The following is a 17,207-nucleotide window of genomic DNA, read 5'->3' on the forward strand; positions in this document are numbered from 1 at the left end:
GGCGGTGGCGGCGGCGGCAGCATGGCGAGCTGCCGGCGGCTGAGCGGCGCGGGGCTGCGCGAGGTGCTGGGCCCGGCCCAGGGGCTGCTCTTCGACTGCGACGGCGTCCTGTGGGCGGGCGAGCGCGCCGTGCCGGGCGCCCCCGAGCTGCTGGAGCGCCTGCGGCGCAGCGGCAAGGCCGCCCTGTTCGTCAGCAACAACAGCCGCCGCTCGGTGGCCGAGCTGGAGCGGCGCTTCAGCCGCCTCGGCTTCCGCGGCGTGCGCGCCGAGCACGTCTTCAGCTCCGCGCTGTGCTCCGCGCTCTTCCTCCGCCAGCGCCTCCTGGGCGGCGGCGGGAACGGCAGCGGGGCCGGGAGCGTCTTCGTGCTGGGCGGCGAGGGGCTGCGCGGCGAGGTGCGCGACGCGGGGCTGCGCCTGGCCGGCGAGGGCGAGCCCGCGCCCGGCGAGCCGGTGCGCGCCGTCCTGGTGGGCTACGACGACCAGTTCACCTTCGCCAAGCTGTCGCAGGCCTGCAGCTACCTGCGCGACCCGCAGTGCCTGCTGGTGGCCACCGACCCTGACCCCTGGCACCCGCTCAGCGACGGCCAGCGCACCCCTGGTGAGCCCGCGCCCCGTCCCGCGCCGTCCCCGGGGGGAAGGGGCTGGTGGCGGGGGTCTCCTGGGGTGGGGTTCGCTGTCCCAGGCCCCGGGCGAGGCAGGTCCCTGAGCGCCAGGACGGGCAGGGCTGCCTTGGCGCGTCCCTGCCGGCTCCCGGAGCCGTGCTGCCAGCGCCTCGCTTGCCTGTCCTCGGGCGGGACCCAGCGTACTGAGCTGCCCGCGGCTACTTCTTTTTCTCCTCCTTCCCCCCCCCGCAGGGACTGGCAGCCTCACAGCCGCGGTGGAAACTGCTTCGGGCCGCAAGGCGCTGGTGGTGGGGAAGCCCAACACGTACATGTTCGATTGCATTGTGGAGCGTTTCGGCGTCGACCCGTCCCGCACCCTCATGGTGGGAGACCGTCTGGAGACAGATATCCTCTTCGGCAAGAACTGCGGGCTTGCCACCATTCTCACCCTGACAGGTGTTTCCCGCCTGGAAGAGGCGCAGGCCTACATGGCCAGCGACAGCGCTGCTGCCAAGGATCTGGTGCCCAATTACTATGTGGACAGTATTGCAGACTTGATACCAGGCCTGGATGAGTAGCAGTCTGTATGTGTGAGGGCAGAGGGATCAGGTTCCCCATCCCAGATCTCCATCTGTTCCTATTTCTCTCTCACTGCCCTATTCCCTCAATTCCGGGTTTCTTCACATTCCAGCATCCTTCTTTGGGGGCAGATGGGAGCAGAGTTGGCAGGAGGAGACCGGCTTTGAGTTGTCTCCTTTCTGCTGAGAGCTATCCATGATGGACAGAGTCCTTCTCTCCTTCATTGCCAGCTACCAGCATCACTGAGAGAGAGCTGGAGGTCTTGAGGCTGACAGGGGGGTCAAATCAGTGTGTCTGTGTGGCCTCTCCCCCTGCAGGAGTTAGGGACTGGCTGTCTTAGTATTATCTTTCCCTTGGATAACCAGTGGTGGCCTTTCACTGCTGTCCTTTGGCTCATAACTCTTGACTTCTGAGCTGCATCCCTGCAGTCCTTTTGGTTACCTTGCCGGGGGGGGGAGGTTATCACCCACCTGGTCTCCATCAGTGCTAGGGCATGTGGAAGGAGTGTGCCAGAGCTTTGGAGTGATGAACGAGAGCATCTCTGCCTCCCGCAAGTGAAAGAGAGCATTGCCTCATCTCTTTTCTCCCCCCATTCCTTAGAGATGTTTCCCCCACTACTGCCCTGACATGACTCGGTTAATAACTGTGCCAGTGTCTATCTGAAGAACAGAAGAGACTGGTTTGAGGCGTTTTTGTGCCAAACACACGAGCTGTGGCTGCGCACAGCGGGTCTGTGGTTGTACCTTGTTTTCAAGTACCCTTTCTGAAGGGGCTTGTGAAGGAGAGAGGGCTCCTAGATCATGACAGCACAGTACTAGTGAACTGTATGACTCCCTGGTTCCCCCTCCTCAGTTGGATTTTTTCATAGTACAGTGAGAGAAAAGGGCTGATGGGGGTCCGTGCTCCAGCTGCTGGTGTGCAGGTGAGATGGTGATGGTGTTGTCACTGCTGTGAATGTGTCACAGTCCTTAAAATCATTCCTTGCTGCTTTGTCTTTCTACGTTTTTTTAATTTCTTGATTTAATTTATTCAAACTTATTTATTGTTCAAATATTGTATTATTTGTATAAAGTATGCTGCTCGGTTGCACCAAGGGGACAGGAGGCAGTGCCTTTGGGCCTCCCATACTGTCTGTGTCCCATGTTGATGTTCTTACACTCACCGTGTCTCTGTATATAATAAAGTGTGAGCGTAGGCTGGAAATGGCCTTCTTTTTTTGCGTGTGGTCCCATCAAGATGAAACTGCCCTAGGTATCTTTGAGCCCTCGAAGATGAGGACATGGCAAGACCTTTCCTCACTCAAGGGGGTGCTGCTGGGTAGACAAGGGGGTGCTACTGGGTTAGAATCGCTCATGTCTTGTGAACAGTGTCTTTGAGCTGTTTGCTGCTGTCTCACTGGTGTCTCAGAACCAGGGTCAAGGGTGGATGTGGCTGGTGGGGCTGTGGCATAGGGCAAGAGGTGAATTGGAGCAGGGAGTGATATGATCCTGCCTTTGCATTTCACAGTGTGGGTGATTCATGGAGAACAGTGACTTGTGCTGCGCCTGAAGGCTGCCCACTGCTAGCCAGGGGGATCCCAGGTGGATGATCTGTGTGGTCCTGCTCAACAGTGTCTGGCTCTGCTAGGGTAGAGGTGAGGTGCCATCTCTGTCACTTGCATATAGCTTGCAGGGGGATGAGAGCTGCCCAGGGAAGGTTTTGCTTTGACCCCTCCCAACTACACTCAGCTTTGAGTGACACCCTACCCCTGGAGTGACCTTCACCAGACTATAACTTGCCATGCCCTGCATCCTCTCCCTGGGTTTGGCTGTGGTCCCAGCCTGGAGGGGCAAAACAGATTGGGTAAGAAGAGCTGGAAATCACTCTAATCTATTTTGCCTCCCTTCCTCATACGGGAGCCAAATCCTCCCCTTTGTCAGACCCCTTTAACTGCTGTTAATGGTAACCAAGCACCACATCTCTCGCTGGAGAGATCAGCTGTTCAGCTCAATAACCGTTCTCAGTGTAAGTTAGTGCGGTGTCAGCTCACGTGATAGAACTGGTTGCAAATTATTGTCTCTAGGATAATTCCAGGTGCTGAGTACCTTTTTTGCTTTTTTTTTCCTGCCTCCAAAATAACTTAGGAAACAGCCTTCCAAAATAAAAGAAAATCCAAAGAGCTTTCTGAAGACTGCCTGTCTTAATCAGTCCCCTTTGTATATGCCCATCTCTCTCTTTTGTCCCGTGTCCAATTAGACTGCCAGAGAACTGGAACTCCGTTAATGAGCACTTGACCAACATTCGCATCATCAAGCAGAGCGAGATCAAGACCTAATGTGTCTGCTAACTTGGGCTGCCAATCTAGAGATACTCATTTATTTTTCAGAGCTCTCATTATTGTATCAGGCTGAAATTCAAAGTGCTGTTGTTGTGACGTGGGGCCACAGCTGGGAATGCTCAGCACACTGGTAAACTGAGGGAATTCAGTAGCTAGTCAGAGTTTGGGCCCTCTCCAAAGAAACTTTGGAGTTCATCCTTTGGATCTCAAAAACGAGACTGCAGTGTAGGTTTTCTTTTTCCTGTGACTGAAAACAGAGCTCAGCAGAGGTGATGGCTGATCCTTATCTCTTGTGACCACGTAGCTTCTTTTCATCTGGTGCAGCTCTCCATGAGGACTTTGCTATGAAGCAGAGGTGGACTTGGAGCAGAAGGGGAATAGGTTTACCTGTCCTTCCTTGATTCTTCACATAGGTGAGGGCACCAGGCAGGGGTGACCTCTGTCCTGTAAATGTCCACAGGGCTGTTCCTGCTTTGGATGGGAACGGAGCAGCTCTGTAGGGGTCCATCAGGTCTGCTAGGCTTTGTTTTTGCGTGGCTTCCCCCTGCTACTACTGCTCCTGCATGTAATGAACGTGAGTGTGAGCAGATCTTATTAGAAAACTAGACTGGAAGGGCCCCTGAGGTACGATGAGTTCTCCGTCCAAACCTGTCAGACATCCGTTCAACCACTGTCAATAAGGGGTCTGTGATCTTCAGGGGTGTCAGGCCTTGGTTCTCTCTGGGTTAGGCCTGGTGGGGCTGCATAGAACATCTGCTGTTGAAAGTGAAAAAAGTGATGGCTCCTGCCTGGGTAGGCTGATTACTTCTTGTCTAATGCAGTCTTCTTCTTGTGTTGTGTGTTTAAGGAAGCAGTGCAGTTGCCAGGGAGCACAGGGCTGTGAAGAGTAGAGCTGTGGCAGCACGTGGGAGGGTGGAGCAGATGGGAAGGCCAGCTTGGTGTAGTGTAGGGAAGGGTATTTATTTTCTCATCTTCAGAAAACTGCATAGTCCTTTCCTGCCGTGCAACAGGGACAACACCCAGGCGGGTGGCAGTCGTTCCATTACCCCAGGAATCTCCTATCCTTCATCCATAAGTGCAGTTACTGTGGCAACCGCTGGCTGGATGATGTAAGCAGCAACCTGCTGAGCATCGCCTGCTCTGGGAAAGGCTTCAGTCTCTTAGTCATCTTCATGCCCCTTCCCTGGACTCTCTCTCCAGTATGTCCATGACTCTCTTGTACTGGGAAGCCCAGAACTGGACCCAGCACTCCAGGTGTGGACTCACCAGTACTGAGTAGAGGGGAAGGATCACCTCCCTTGATCTGCTGGGAACATTCCTCCTAACGCAGTGCAGGATACTGCTAATGTTCTTTGCTGCAAGGGCACATTGCTGGCTCGTGTTCAACCTGGTGTTCAACAGGACCCCAGGTCCTTTTCTGTTGTCCTGCTTTCCAGCCAGGTGGTCCCCAGTATTTACTGGTGCCTGGAGTTATTCTTTCCCGGGTGCAGGACTTTGCACTTCTCCTCACTGAACTTCATGAGGTTCCTGCCAGACCATTTCTCCAGCCCGTCAAGGGCCCTCAAGATGGGAGCACAACCCTCTGGTGTATCAGCTGCTCCTCTCAGTTTTGTGTCACTAGCAAACTTGCTGAGGGTACACTCTGCCTCATCATCCAATTCATTAATGAAGATGCTAAATAGACTCAGATCCAGTATTGACCCCTGGGAGACACCCCTAATTACTGGCCTCCAGCTAGACTTTATGCCACTGATCAGCATCCCCTGGGCCCAGCTGTTCACACAGTTTTCAGTCCACTTCACTGTTTCATCACCCAGCCCATACTTCCATTTTCTTCTCTGGGAGGATTATATGGGAGACAATACCAAAGGCCTTACTGAAGCCAGCGTAGATGTCCACTGCTCTCCTCTCATCAACCAAGCCAGCCCTTTCATCACAGAAGGTTATCAAGTTGGTCAAACGACTGGCACTTCAGAAGTCAACAAATGGGCCCAAAGATATTAATCGACGAGTAGATGCCTTTAATACGAGGAAATAGTGATCATCCTGATGGGGAAGCTGGAAGTAATAGAACTGGGAGGATCTGGAAGGTGTTGGGACTGGCAGGACAGAGAAGGATTTTTTTTGCATGGGAAAGTGCCTCCAGAGCCAAGAAAGGATCATGATCCTAGGAACTCACTCGATACTTGCCCAACCTGATGTGAGAGTCCCCGTTTGCCAAGGCAGGCAGCCCTGGCGCCACCCTGTCCCGCAGCAGCTGGAGCAGGGAGGAGGAGGAGAAGACAAGGAACACCAGCCTGTTACTGCCTGCCCAGGGGAAGCAGCCAGCATTTGCTCTTCCTCCAGCAGCAGTGTGGTTAGAAGTCCCTCCTCTGCAGCACAGTTTCCCACTTCTTACTCAAGGCATTGTCCCGTCCACCCCATAACATGGGCTTTGCCATCCCTCTATCCTTTTCTGGTTTTTATCTTCCTTACTGCTGCCTCATTTGCTCTATGAACTCTGACCCCAGCAAACTCACCAGGCAGCCCAGGAGAGTTACTGGCTATGCACATCTAGGAACTGCTGCTGTGTGGTTGGACTCTGCCTGGGAATTGTGTGTGGATAATGTATTGGAAATGCCCCTGGCAGACAGCTGTTTTGGTGCTCCTTATAATCCCTGGGAGATACTGAACAGCTGAACTTGCTGAGAGCAATTTAATAGTTGGTGGAGTTCTTAATGGTTTTTGAGTTATACTGGGTTTTGTAGCCTCAGTATACCATCACTGGGCTGATGCAAAGCACTGTCAGCTCTGTAAGCCTCCAGCATGGAGACAAGGGCAATGTGATACCAGGAACATTCCCAGATCACAGAGCAGCTGCCTGTGATGATCCAGGTTGTTCTGCCCCGTGATTTAGCCTGCTAGATGTGCAGCTCCAGCAACTAGCAGTTTCCAGTCTGTATAGGATATTGCTGAGCACTGAGATGCTCTCTTCATGCATTAGGGGTGAGAGAAACCTGTCTTTTAAATGGACATGGTTGTCTATCAGGTCACCCAAAGCCCTTTGCCAGCCCTTCTGTTCACCAGCCCTTGCTGAACCTCTAGCCTGGTTCCCACAGAAGCTGCACAGAAAGTGGTACCTGGATAAAATTCAGAGCATGAATTGCTTCCACCTGTTTCAAGCAACCTGAAACAACTCAGATACAGTTTTCTGTTTCCTCCAGGTGTACTTTGCTGTTGTACTACAGCTGCCTGTAATTTATTCCTGTGGCATGGAAGCCAGAGGAAATTGAGACTGTGGGCTGCAGATGAGAGATTTCCCATCTGCCAGGACAGCTTGATTGTGGCCCTGGCAAGGTGCCCTTTCTTCATGAAACAGAGGTGTTCCTGACTTGCTGTCCTTCTCTGGCCTAATTCTTGGAGACTGCTGATTGAGCTAACTTTGGGCAGAGCCTAGGAGTGTAGGAGTGGCACAGAGCAGTGGCAGTCCCTATTTGTGCACTTGCCAAGTTTGGGGGTGGAGGTGTGAAGGCTGGCAGTATGGTGCTGTTCAGCACTTCAGTATGACTAGAGGACCATGTGCCTGCCACAGCCTTGGTAACCTGGAGATTGACATGTCTTGTGAGACACGGTGGCCATACTCCTTCAGTGGAGAGTGTAGGCTGTGCTTAGGTTGAACTTCACAATGCTCGCTGCCTTGCAATCCACCACAGTTTCATTAGTTACCTTCCCACAACAATTTCAGGGGTGAAAGGGCCCATGTCATTGAGCAATCCACAATGTGTTTGACTCCTGTTTGGCCACAAGCAGCTCTGAATGCCCTTGAGCATTGCTGGAAATCTACCTGTTGGTGCAGGTTTTTGAACAGCTTTCTTGTTCTGTGTTTGAGGAGCATGATATTAAGGATTCTTACGAGAACTCTCTACAGGCATAGTCTTCCTCTTGGTCACTTGTCACTTGCTGATGACCCAGAGCAGCAGAACAGTCATTCCTAGTGGAGCATACCTGATCTTCAGGTCAACCCAGGGATGGATATGGCTGGTCATTTCAAGTAGCACATGGTCCTGGCAGGCACATCTTTTAAGTGGCAGGATCTGAGGCAGACCCCATGGTACTGCCTGCTGATGCAATACAAACGTCTGCCATTACTCCTTTGCGTGTGTTGTAAGCTCTCCAGAACAACATCTCCAGCAGTGGGATACAAGCAGCAGCAGGAAAATCTGTCTGATCCGTATAGTGACTTAGGAAGAGATACAACTACCTGGAAAAGGATTATGTGAGTTACTGTGGGACTCCTTCTAGCAGCAAACCTACAGCTCAAAACAGGGAGGCATCCTGTCTAATACTCATATTTCCTCATCTTACCCAGGCAATGCTCTGCAATGGAGAAGAGTAAGACACCTGCAAAGGATCATCCTTATCTGCTCCTTGTCTCTTGAACTTGGATGCTCTGCCAGGTCCAATAAGAAAATTAGACAACTCCAGTAAGGCATCTGTCTAGGGATCTCATTCTCCCATCCCCTGGACTATTGTTCTTTAGGCTGAAAATAAATCTAGAAGTAGGAGGCTCCTGTATTGTGTTCCCATTATGCTGGCTGTAGTGAATTGACACCAGATTTTTTTTTCATTTCATAATATTCATGTCAAATATTCTCTTTCCTTTTTTCCTTTCTACTACAACTACCAGAAGCTCCACTGCCTGTCTGTTCCTTGTATAACAGTGTGAATTGTGCATCCCTGCTACCACCCAACCCACAAGGACCAGCTGTTACCCTGTCCTTTAACACACAGGTGGGTGATACCAAGAGAGATAAAAATACAACTGGATAGAAAGAGGTGCAGGTGAAATTGCTTTCCAGCAAGACCTCCCTTTCGCTGTTGCCTGAGCCTACTGTCTGTCTGTGTGTCTTAGTAGGAGGGAAGGAGTGGGAGGTTCCACATCAGAGTTTCTCCATAGATCTGTAAACCCAGTGCAAGCTGGTGCTGCAAAACCCACAGTTATTTTCACATCAGCCTGATGCTCAGCAACAGGAATGTTTTCATGACAAGAGAGGAGGCTGTGCCAGGCAGGGGCAAACAGCTGAAGGTTGGAGAGTGGAATGGAATGGTGTGGAGTGTCATCCTGGCTGATGTGAGCTCACTCACAGAAATATGAGTGATAAATGGCAACTGGTTGGGGAAAGAGTGCGAAATCCTGTCCCTTTGCACATTTGAAACCTACATTCCTCCAAGCTGTTAAACAAGCCCCCTTCCCAAGAGCTGAAAAGCTGGATTTACAAGCACAATTTTGGCTGTATTTTGAGTGTCAGCTTCTTTTGCTAGATGTTGTTGACACTGCAAGGCCCCTAACTACTGCTGGCCCCCTCAGTGCATCCAGCAACCCTGCAGCTGCAGCTCTCTGCTCCAGAGCTGTTTCTCATCACTGCTCATCCTCACTTTGCCCCACAGCCCCAGCTGGCAGTGGCTTGGTCACGCAAGCCTCTCTGCTCCGGAGGGCCTGGTTGCTGGCAAGCACAAGGCTGTGTACTGGAAAGCAAATGGCACACAATGTGTCCAACAGCCCTGCAATCTGCATCCAAGTCACGGCTCTCCTTTGTGCATGCTTAATCAGCTCCTTCTGGGACGGGCATCTTCTGTCATGCTTCCAGCTCCCCTTAGCGGGACCATGCCCTCCACCTACGCTCTATAGTTTCCATGCTATAGATGTATGTTTTCCAGTCTGCACATCATTCTTTCTTCAATAGTTGTCTTACACAGTTCTTCGTCATCTGATGAACGCCAGATACCCTGCTTTGCTGCTTTACTTCCTGCTTCATCAGCTGCACCACTACAAGAATCTCATTTTCTGTTTTCCAGAATGTAGCATGTTCTTTTTGCCTTTCCAAGTCAAAGTGAAGGAGAACCTAATCTGTCAGGCACTGCTGTAAAGCCCTTAGCAGCAGCTTCAGGTGGCTAAATCTCTATGAATCAGACGCAAAGCCTGGATGGGGAAAACAGCCACCCACAATGTGCTACCTGCAATCCCCTCTGAGGGGTGCAGCAATCCCCAATCCATGTGCAATGCCCATTTTCAGACTCACGTGGAAGGCAGTTTTTGATCTCCAGGCTAGGTAAGCAGCCAGATTGCACAGAACAGCCAGGTAGTGCCTCTTGTCTTCTGCACAGACGCAGGGCTGGCCAGGCAGGGGCAAGAAGAACACCTGGGACAGGATGCTGGGAACCTGCATGAATGCAATCTTGGCATTGCAATGGCAACCTTCACCTTCATCTCAGCTCATTCACCAGTGCCTGGCTGGTTTGCCCTCAAGGGGTGATGTTTCAACAAGAGGAGGCCACAGATACTCAGCCAGAGCAGGGCAGCTGCCACGCCAGTGAGGTTGCCTCCATGGTGTGCCCAGCCATTCCAGCCCTGGGAGAGCCAGAGCTGCAGTCAGAAGTCCCACAGGCACAGCTTGCAGTGAAGTTGGGCTTGGCATTCTGGTGCAACATGGAGAGGGAGCTCACTGCTCTTCTTTACGCAGAGCTGGAACACACCAGCTGGGCAAAGGCTTGCTGAAGGGCTGGGACCTGTCGGTGCTTGTCCTGGTTGCAGACAGAGTAGGACAGGGACTGGGTGGTGTTGAGATGCTACCAGCAGTGGGAGCCAGGGGAGCCACCTGCAGATGTGTGAGTGAGAGGCAGGTTTTCCTTCAGTTTTTCTGTGATAAAACTCAGTGTGCTAGCACTCTGCAGAACATCCAGTCAAAATTGCTCTGGGGGCTGATGGGGAGGACCCAGAGCTGGGGAGAGTGCTATGGCTACTGAAAAGGAGTGGTATTGCCATGCCCTTAGCATCCTCCTCCATTGTTGGTGGAGGCAGGAACAGTGGAATATGGTAATCCCCCAGGGAGGTGTTACCTTGAGAGGTCTCAGGTTCCCTCTTTTCGTCTCAAGGCACTGCTCATCCACCATCCTCTCTCCCCCTGACCAGGCCTTGTGTGACTCTGCCTCTTGTGCTACACACCTAAGCCTGTGCTCCCATCAGCTCTAATGGTGCTGCTGAGACCTGGTGTATGTTCGCCCTACAGTGTTGGGTGAAGCTCCTTAGTGGGTCATGGTGTTTCCAGAATTGTGCACACACAACCCAGAAGACTGAACAACACTGCATTAAAAAGCAAAGAAACAAAAGAAGTGCATTTCAAGTTTCAGCCTCTTGGAGGGACCAAAGAGTATCCTATCTTTAGAAATACCACAGAAAGTTTAAAAAAAAAATAAAGTTTGGCTGTGAAACTAATACATGTCCTTCTTTCTGCCTTCCCCTGGAATTCATCCCTGTCTGCCCACTGCAGGTACCTGCACCCTGGCACAGTTCTGCATGGCTGGGCTGAGCCACCCTTCCTTGGGCACTCAACAGAGGAAGGCCCTACAAATATACAGGGTGTCATTCTGCCTTTGGCAGACCTCTGCCAGGCCAAAAAAAAATAAAGGAAGCAAATTTTTCTGAGCCATGCGTGAGTCTCCCCTGAAAAAGGGAGATCACATGCCTAGCAAATTAGGACATCCCATCAGCAGCAGCTCTCGCCCCCTGCCCAGAGGGTGCTCCTGGCACACTGTTTGCCAAGAGCCTACTTTTCTCGGAAAGTGTCCTGTTTTCCCATGGGAAGTATCACTCTGAGCCAACGGTCACCCTCCTGCCTGAAAGAGGGATGGTCAGCTCACAACATGGCCAAGCATCCTCACCCGCTTCTGTTTGGGAATAGCAGCGCAGAGCCCAGCATCTCAGTTTCACTCTGAGGGGTAAAACCGTCTGTCCCCCAGCTGAGCTAAGATGCAGGCATGCGCTGAGCACAACCTAACCTTTCTGCAGTTGGAAGGCGAGTTTTCCAAAGGGGAAATGACAACTCGATGGGGAGCTGGTCAGCATCCAGGGCCAGTCCTCAAATGTTCCCAGGCAGCTGCAGCTCACCAGCTTCAGTCAGTCATGCTCTTCACTTAGGTTGCATGTTTTCAAGAGGTTGAGCCCTGCAGTTTTGAGGTTGGCTTGACCCAAACCGCAGCAACCCTGCGATCCCCAAGGGTGGGCATGTGTGTGGAGGGGTTAGTTTTCCTCCAGCAGGGCTGCTCCAGCTGGCCCAGTGCCCTGGGCTTTACCACAGAGCTGTACAGACAGAGTTTGGGAGTACCCTTGCTCAACTAGGGACTTATTATTAGGTTGGAAGGAGGAGGCCCTGTCTCTGGGGACTAGATTTCATCCCCATCTTTCTCCGACCTTTTTCTCCTGGGCTAATTGACACTTCCCTTTGTCCCCCATTCCTGTGTCTCAAAACATGGGGTGTGATGGCTTCTCGGAATTAGTTATTGTTCTTTGGAGAGATAAAGTCTTCCTGCAAGCCATCTCCTTCACAATATAAGGCTTCACATGCCTTATAGGCATGGCAGCCCACCCTCTAACCTTCATCCCAAATCCCTTTATGTGCCCAAGAGGCCAGAGGAGCTTTGGGATCAGATGGTCAGAGACATCTGTTAGGCACTCTTCCAGCCTCCCATAGCCCCATGCAGCTGCATCCAGCCTAACCAAGCAGTTGCAGGAATCTGGCCTGTCTCTCCCACCAGCCAAGAGTTTGACAACCCAAAGCCACCCTTTCCCAAAGCCCCAACCCAAAGCCCCATTGCCTGGAGTGAACCAGTCCCAGCACAGATCCTGACCTTGCGCAGACCACATTACATGCAGGGCCCAGGAACAGCAAGTTTGTTGTTCCCAAAGGACAGAGTTGCCCCAAATCGAGAATGGCTAGTATTGGTTCCTATCCTCTTGTCCTCTTGCACCTTTGAAAGAGGACAGGCTGTTGGAAGCTCACAGGACTTCCCTCGCTGGTCTTGGGAACACGAAGAGGTGTTTTTCACGAAATGTCAGCCCGATGGACATTGCACAATGCAAGAAGAGATGAAGGCTGATGTTCAGTGAGACTGGATCCCTCTAGCACAGTTCTCTGGCCTTCCAGGGGGCTACCATTGGACACAGACTCCAGATATCTGAAAGTGAACATCAGTCCTGGGCTCTCTGCTCTTTTCTTTCTCATTCAGCTCCAGGGCTGTGCTTAGAGGGTCTGAGCAGCAAGGACAGATGCTGGGTCCTGCCTTGGAGGGTCCTTACCTGGTGGTCAATCCATTGCCTTGCCCTGGGGTGTCCCTGCAGGTAGGCAGTAAACCCGAGGCAAAGGAACAGGGAACAGGTAGCCCAGAACATGTGGCTGGGCAGTCTGGTACCAGGGTGAGAGGCTCAGCCCCAATGTCAATCAAGAGATAGTGTTGGCACTGGTGTGACAGGCTCCCAGCACAGCCAGGGAGCAGGAGGAAAAGGGGGTGCAGCAGCGGTCCTGCATGAGCCCCCATCTCCTCTCCAACCCACCAGCTACGTCACCAGGATGCTGCATGGCTCTGTATCAAGGCTCAGCAGTGGGTGTTTTGGCCAGAGAGATTTCTGGAAGGTGCAAGGTGCTGTCTGTGGTGTCTCTGCCATGCGTGGGGTCTGTGCAGGACTGGTGGAAGGAAAAAAGTAGATAGTGATGAAGCAATGGTGAGCTTGAAGGAAGGCCAACTGAGACACCTGAGAAACAAAGCAAGTAATAAAATCCTGGAGAAAAACAGCTCTCCGCACCCAGCCGAGCCCACTCCTGGAGCTGCCAAAAAGGCATCCTTGGCTCAGAGGTAAGCAGTCATAAAATGCAGGGAGATACTTCCCAGGGAGGGAAGGTTTTACCTGTCAGGCAAGTTCATGAGTACCCTCGCCCACCAGCTGGGAGTGTTGAGCGTGGCGGGCAATCATCCCACCGCAGCCTTCAGCACAGCAAGAGGAGGAGGAGGAGAGGGGGAAACACAGCCCTGTTTCCTCTGTGGTACCCAAGCCAAGAGACTAGCTGGGCCATTCTGAGAGGGGACTAACCCCCAGGGGATGTGGGTTGGGCTCCTGGGCCAAGTAGGGTAACCTCCTATGATCGGTGGGGAGCCAGCTCAGGAAGACTGAGTGCCTTCACAGGTTTTGGCAGGCTGCTTGTGTTTTTGATCATCCTCCTTGGACCCAAACCTTCATGGCTAGAGAAGTGATTCTGTCCACTCATAGAACTGTCCCCCAGCAGCCTGACCTCATCAGACCTGACATGTCCTTCTCCCAGCTACAGCTTTGTCTCCTGTGCCGCTCATCTCTGCTTGTGGGCACAGGTCCTCATGGACTTGCTCAGCAGGTAAAACATTCCCTGTCCACAAAGCTGAGCTCGTGCCCCCAGGGCAGCTGAATAAAACAACATGTGGGGCAAGGCTGTGTTCTGCTTTCTGCTGTTTTTCCTTCCCTTTCCCCCAAATAAACAGACCACCACAAAGAGAAACAAATGCCTTTGTTTTCCAGGCGGGAAGGACTGTCAGAATGGCATGTCTCCCTGCATCTTGTTAGGGGTTAGATAAGTCCCTGAGAGCTACAGGGAGCTCTGTCACACAGCACAAGTCCTTTCTAACAGTGCTATTGTTAAGAAGGGGTGCATTTTGGGAGGGCTGGGGCTTTTACCCCCTGCTTGTTTCTCTCCAAGAAAGTCACGGCTGATGCCTGCTTGCCCAGGGAGACTTCCCTGACAGCTCTTATCCTGAACAAACAGCAGCTTGGCATTAGCCAAGGGGTGTGGAGGGAGGCCCCAGTTTCTGGACCTCTCCATGTGCCCCTGGGCTTGCAGGCACTTCGTGGGGTGCCAGAACTCTAAAGAAGTGGCCTCTCTCGGGGCTGCCTAGCACCAAGCTCATGCCACTCCAAACCAACATCTGCACCCCACTGTGGCCCTTGGGTTGCTCCTGCCAGGAGCTCTCAGGTAGCAGAGCCAGTGAAACAAGTCCAGGATGCTCACCCTGCCTGCTATGGGGGACGCCTCACCCAGAGCTTGGCTTATGGCTGGGTCCTGCAAAGGTCCTGTCCTGCTCAAGGCAAGTTTACACAACAGCAGACCCTGTAGAGACACAGCTTTCCCTTTAAGGTTACATTCTTATCATGGACTTGACCTGGGGACTACTCTCATCTCCCCATCTTCCCTTTGAGTGGGAGGAGGTGCATTATACTACAACTTGAACCTGCCTGACTAAATATAGTCAGTGTAGAGACCAGGAGAACCTCCCTGGTTTTCTCTGTTTGCTTTGATGGGAATGCAAATGACAAATCCCAGCTGTTGCCTGCTTCTGGAACAAATGCCTGAGGGCCTTGAGGCCAGTACCTCTCAGATGTCCATGGGTTTTGAAGATAACCTACCCTGCACAAGGAAACTTTCAAACAATGCAGTGGGCCTTGGCCTCACAGTGTATCTGGTGAAGCTGCTGTGGGCTGAACAGACAACATGGACATGCCCCACAGATTAACTGCCTAAGGGATATAGAGGGTACCTCCAAAAATACCTGTCTGGCTGACTGTCCCTTAGCTTCTATGCTGGGTGAGAAGAGCAGGCTTCATTCTCATGTGAGCAGCTCTTGCCACTGAATCATTGGCACAAGTGAATGCTGCAAGTGAATGTCCATCCCTCTTCCCCCAGTTTCCAGCTGTGAAGAGGAAGAGCAGAAACTGATATGTGATCCTACTCCCTACCAAAACATCTCTCAAACAGTAGCCCATTGCCTAAATACGCTTCATAAAATCCTCAAAGGTGTCCCACAGAACGGGCTCCCCACCCATGTGCGTGGCCAGGCAGTCAGTTGGCATGTCAAGATCAACCCTTTCTCCAGCAGATGTCAGGAGTTTGTCAGTGTTCAGCCTCAATGTCCATCACAACAAGAGCAAGACTACAATCCTGTAGAACAATACCATGTTGTTTATTTTGGTGTTAAATGCATCAACATGCTTCCTTCCCTTCTCTCAAGTCACACAGTTCTACTGGTCCTTGACTTTCTTCCAGAAGAACGACACGGACCTCTGTTTGGGAAAGGGTGAGGAGCCTGAGCAGTTTCTGCCCAGGAGTAGATGACAGAAGAGAGGGAGTGTGTCTGTACTGTCAGTGCTGGGGGAGTGTGAGCTTGTGTTCCTGACAAATGACCTACATTACCACCCCACCAGCTGCTGTTGTGAACCTGCCCCAGCTCTGGATCTGTAGGAGGGAACCAAGGAGATCCCAAGTGTGGATCCTATCTTTTGCATGAGGTGTGAACAGTCAATGCGTGGACTGGGCTAAGCACCAAAGGTTGACTCTTCCCAAGTGCTGCAGGCTGGCAAAGCCCAGTTTTGGTGTCAGTGGGGTGCTTCAGCACTTGCTTTCCGCCTAAGAAGCAGAGGAAGCCGGAGGATCTAGAGGTGAGGAAGAGGAGGCCCTGGGGTGTGGGTGATAGGTGGACATGCTTGCTGACAGGGGTAGAGATGGCTCTGCAAAGGGCTTCCTTGGAGAGATCCACTTGCAAAAACTCCCAAAAGAGTGACACAGCCTCACCACAGCAGTGATGTGTGTGTGTCCGCCAGCTCCAGAGGGTTTCTGGGCCCCCTTGCAAGGGGGTGGGAACAAACAGCATTACTGGGGATGACACATCGCAGTGCTTTCCACAGCCTCCAAACTATGATAGCATCAGAGAGTAGCGCCCTGCTCTATCCCCAAATAGCATGAGCCTCAGGCAAAGGAGGGTGCCAAGCCCTGCCAAAACACCCTCCCATTTCATCAGCTGATCCTGGCAGATAACAGAGAGCTTACTAGGGTAATTGTTCCAGCTGGCTGTAGGATGGCAGGCAACAGCTGCCTAACAGGGATCACTACCACCTAACTGTCTGGAGCACAAGTGAGCAATGACACGTTACTGAAACCCCTAGGGGAATTCTGGGGGGCTGGGGGTTCCCAGTCAAGCAGTGGAGGAGAGTCGCAGGCTGCACTGACTCTGGGGCGCTGTCTCTGTCAGGAGGATGCATCCCTGTTAGGGAGTGATGAGCTGTGCTACCCATAAGAACCCCACGGAGGGCAGCTGCATGTCTGCCCAAGGCAATTCTCTTTTCTCCAGCCCTTCCTGCCTGGCAGGGCCCCATTCCCCCTTGGAAAGGCCAAGTTGGTCTTTTGCCTGCCTTGGCTTCTACTCAGCTGTGCTGGTGCCATGTGGTCCCATGTGCTTTGGATGCTCTCCAAGCACGAGATGTGCCCCTAATGCTGGCTCGTGGGCTGGCTGCAGACGAATGTATTTGCCAAAGCAGATGCAATGGCCCACGCGGGGTACGGCTCAGCAAGAAAAGCCTGACGTGCTCCAAGCTCCCTGCCAGTCTCACCTCCTGAGCATCTCTGGTGCTGTTTCTGCCACGTGTGGAGACTAATATCACAGCCCATACCCTAGGGTACCACTTCCCATGCACAAAAAAACCAAACCAAAACAAAACACCAACAAAAAAACCCCACAAACCCACACGTGTGTTTTCAGGCTTCTTGTCATTCCTGCCAGAAAAGCCTGTTCACAGCAACCCCTTTCTTCGGGATTATCATTCCACACAGGTTTTTACACACATTACTTGCTGAAAAATGTCATGCAGCTGAGTTTCGGTCTCAAGGGTGTGCAGGAGAACGTGCCTGTGTTTCATGAACATACTTCTGAGCACTGTTTGTTGGAAGAGCTGAAACCAGCATCTGGGTTGCTGTAACATGTTCAAACACAGCATCCACTTACAGTTTGCATATTAAATACAGCAAACAAACTTCTGCCCAGTGCATCTCAAAAGTCTCTTTAACAGACAAAAACCCGAGACAGGGAATATGCCTCAGCAG

The 17,207-nt window shown here is 52.2% G+C and overlaps 1 protein-coding gene across 1 annotated transcript; it reads left to right on the forward strand.

The window, feature by feature from the left end:
• The first annotated feature begins 6 nt into the window (after nucleotides 1-6).
• Nucleotides 7-2,385, forward strand: PDXP (pyridoxal phosphatase). Its single transcript, XM_027667277.1, has 2 exons — nucleotides 7-598; nucleotides 855-2,385. The coding sequence occupies exons 1-2, from the start codon at nucleotides 22-24 to the stop codon at nucleotides 1,178-1,180; spliced, it is 903 nt and encodes a 300-aa protein (XP_027523078.1). The 5' UTR covers nucleotides 7-21; the 3' UTR covers nucleotides 1,181-2,385.
• Nucleotides 2,386-17,207: the final 14,822 nt, after the last annotated feature.

The sequence above is a fragment of the Corapipo altera genome, unplaced genomic scaffold (genome assembly GCF_003945725.1).
Source record: "Corapipo altera isolate COAL_440 unplaced genomic scaffold, ASM394572v1 1, whole genome shotgun sequence".
NCBI classification, from domain to species: Eukaryota; Metazoa; Chordata; class Aves; order Passeriformes; family Pipridae; genus Corapipo; species Corapipo altera.

Coding starts and splice junctions, on each gene's coding strand:
- PDXP (XM_027667277.1), top strand. CDS start 22: ATGGCGAGCTGCCGGCGGCTGAGCGGCGCGGGGCTGCGCGAGGTGCTG. Junction 599..854: donor CGACGGCCAGCGCACCCCTG/GTGAGCCCGCGC, acceptor CCCCCCCCGCAG/GGACTGGCAGCCTCACAGCC.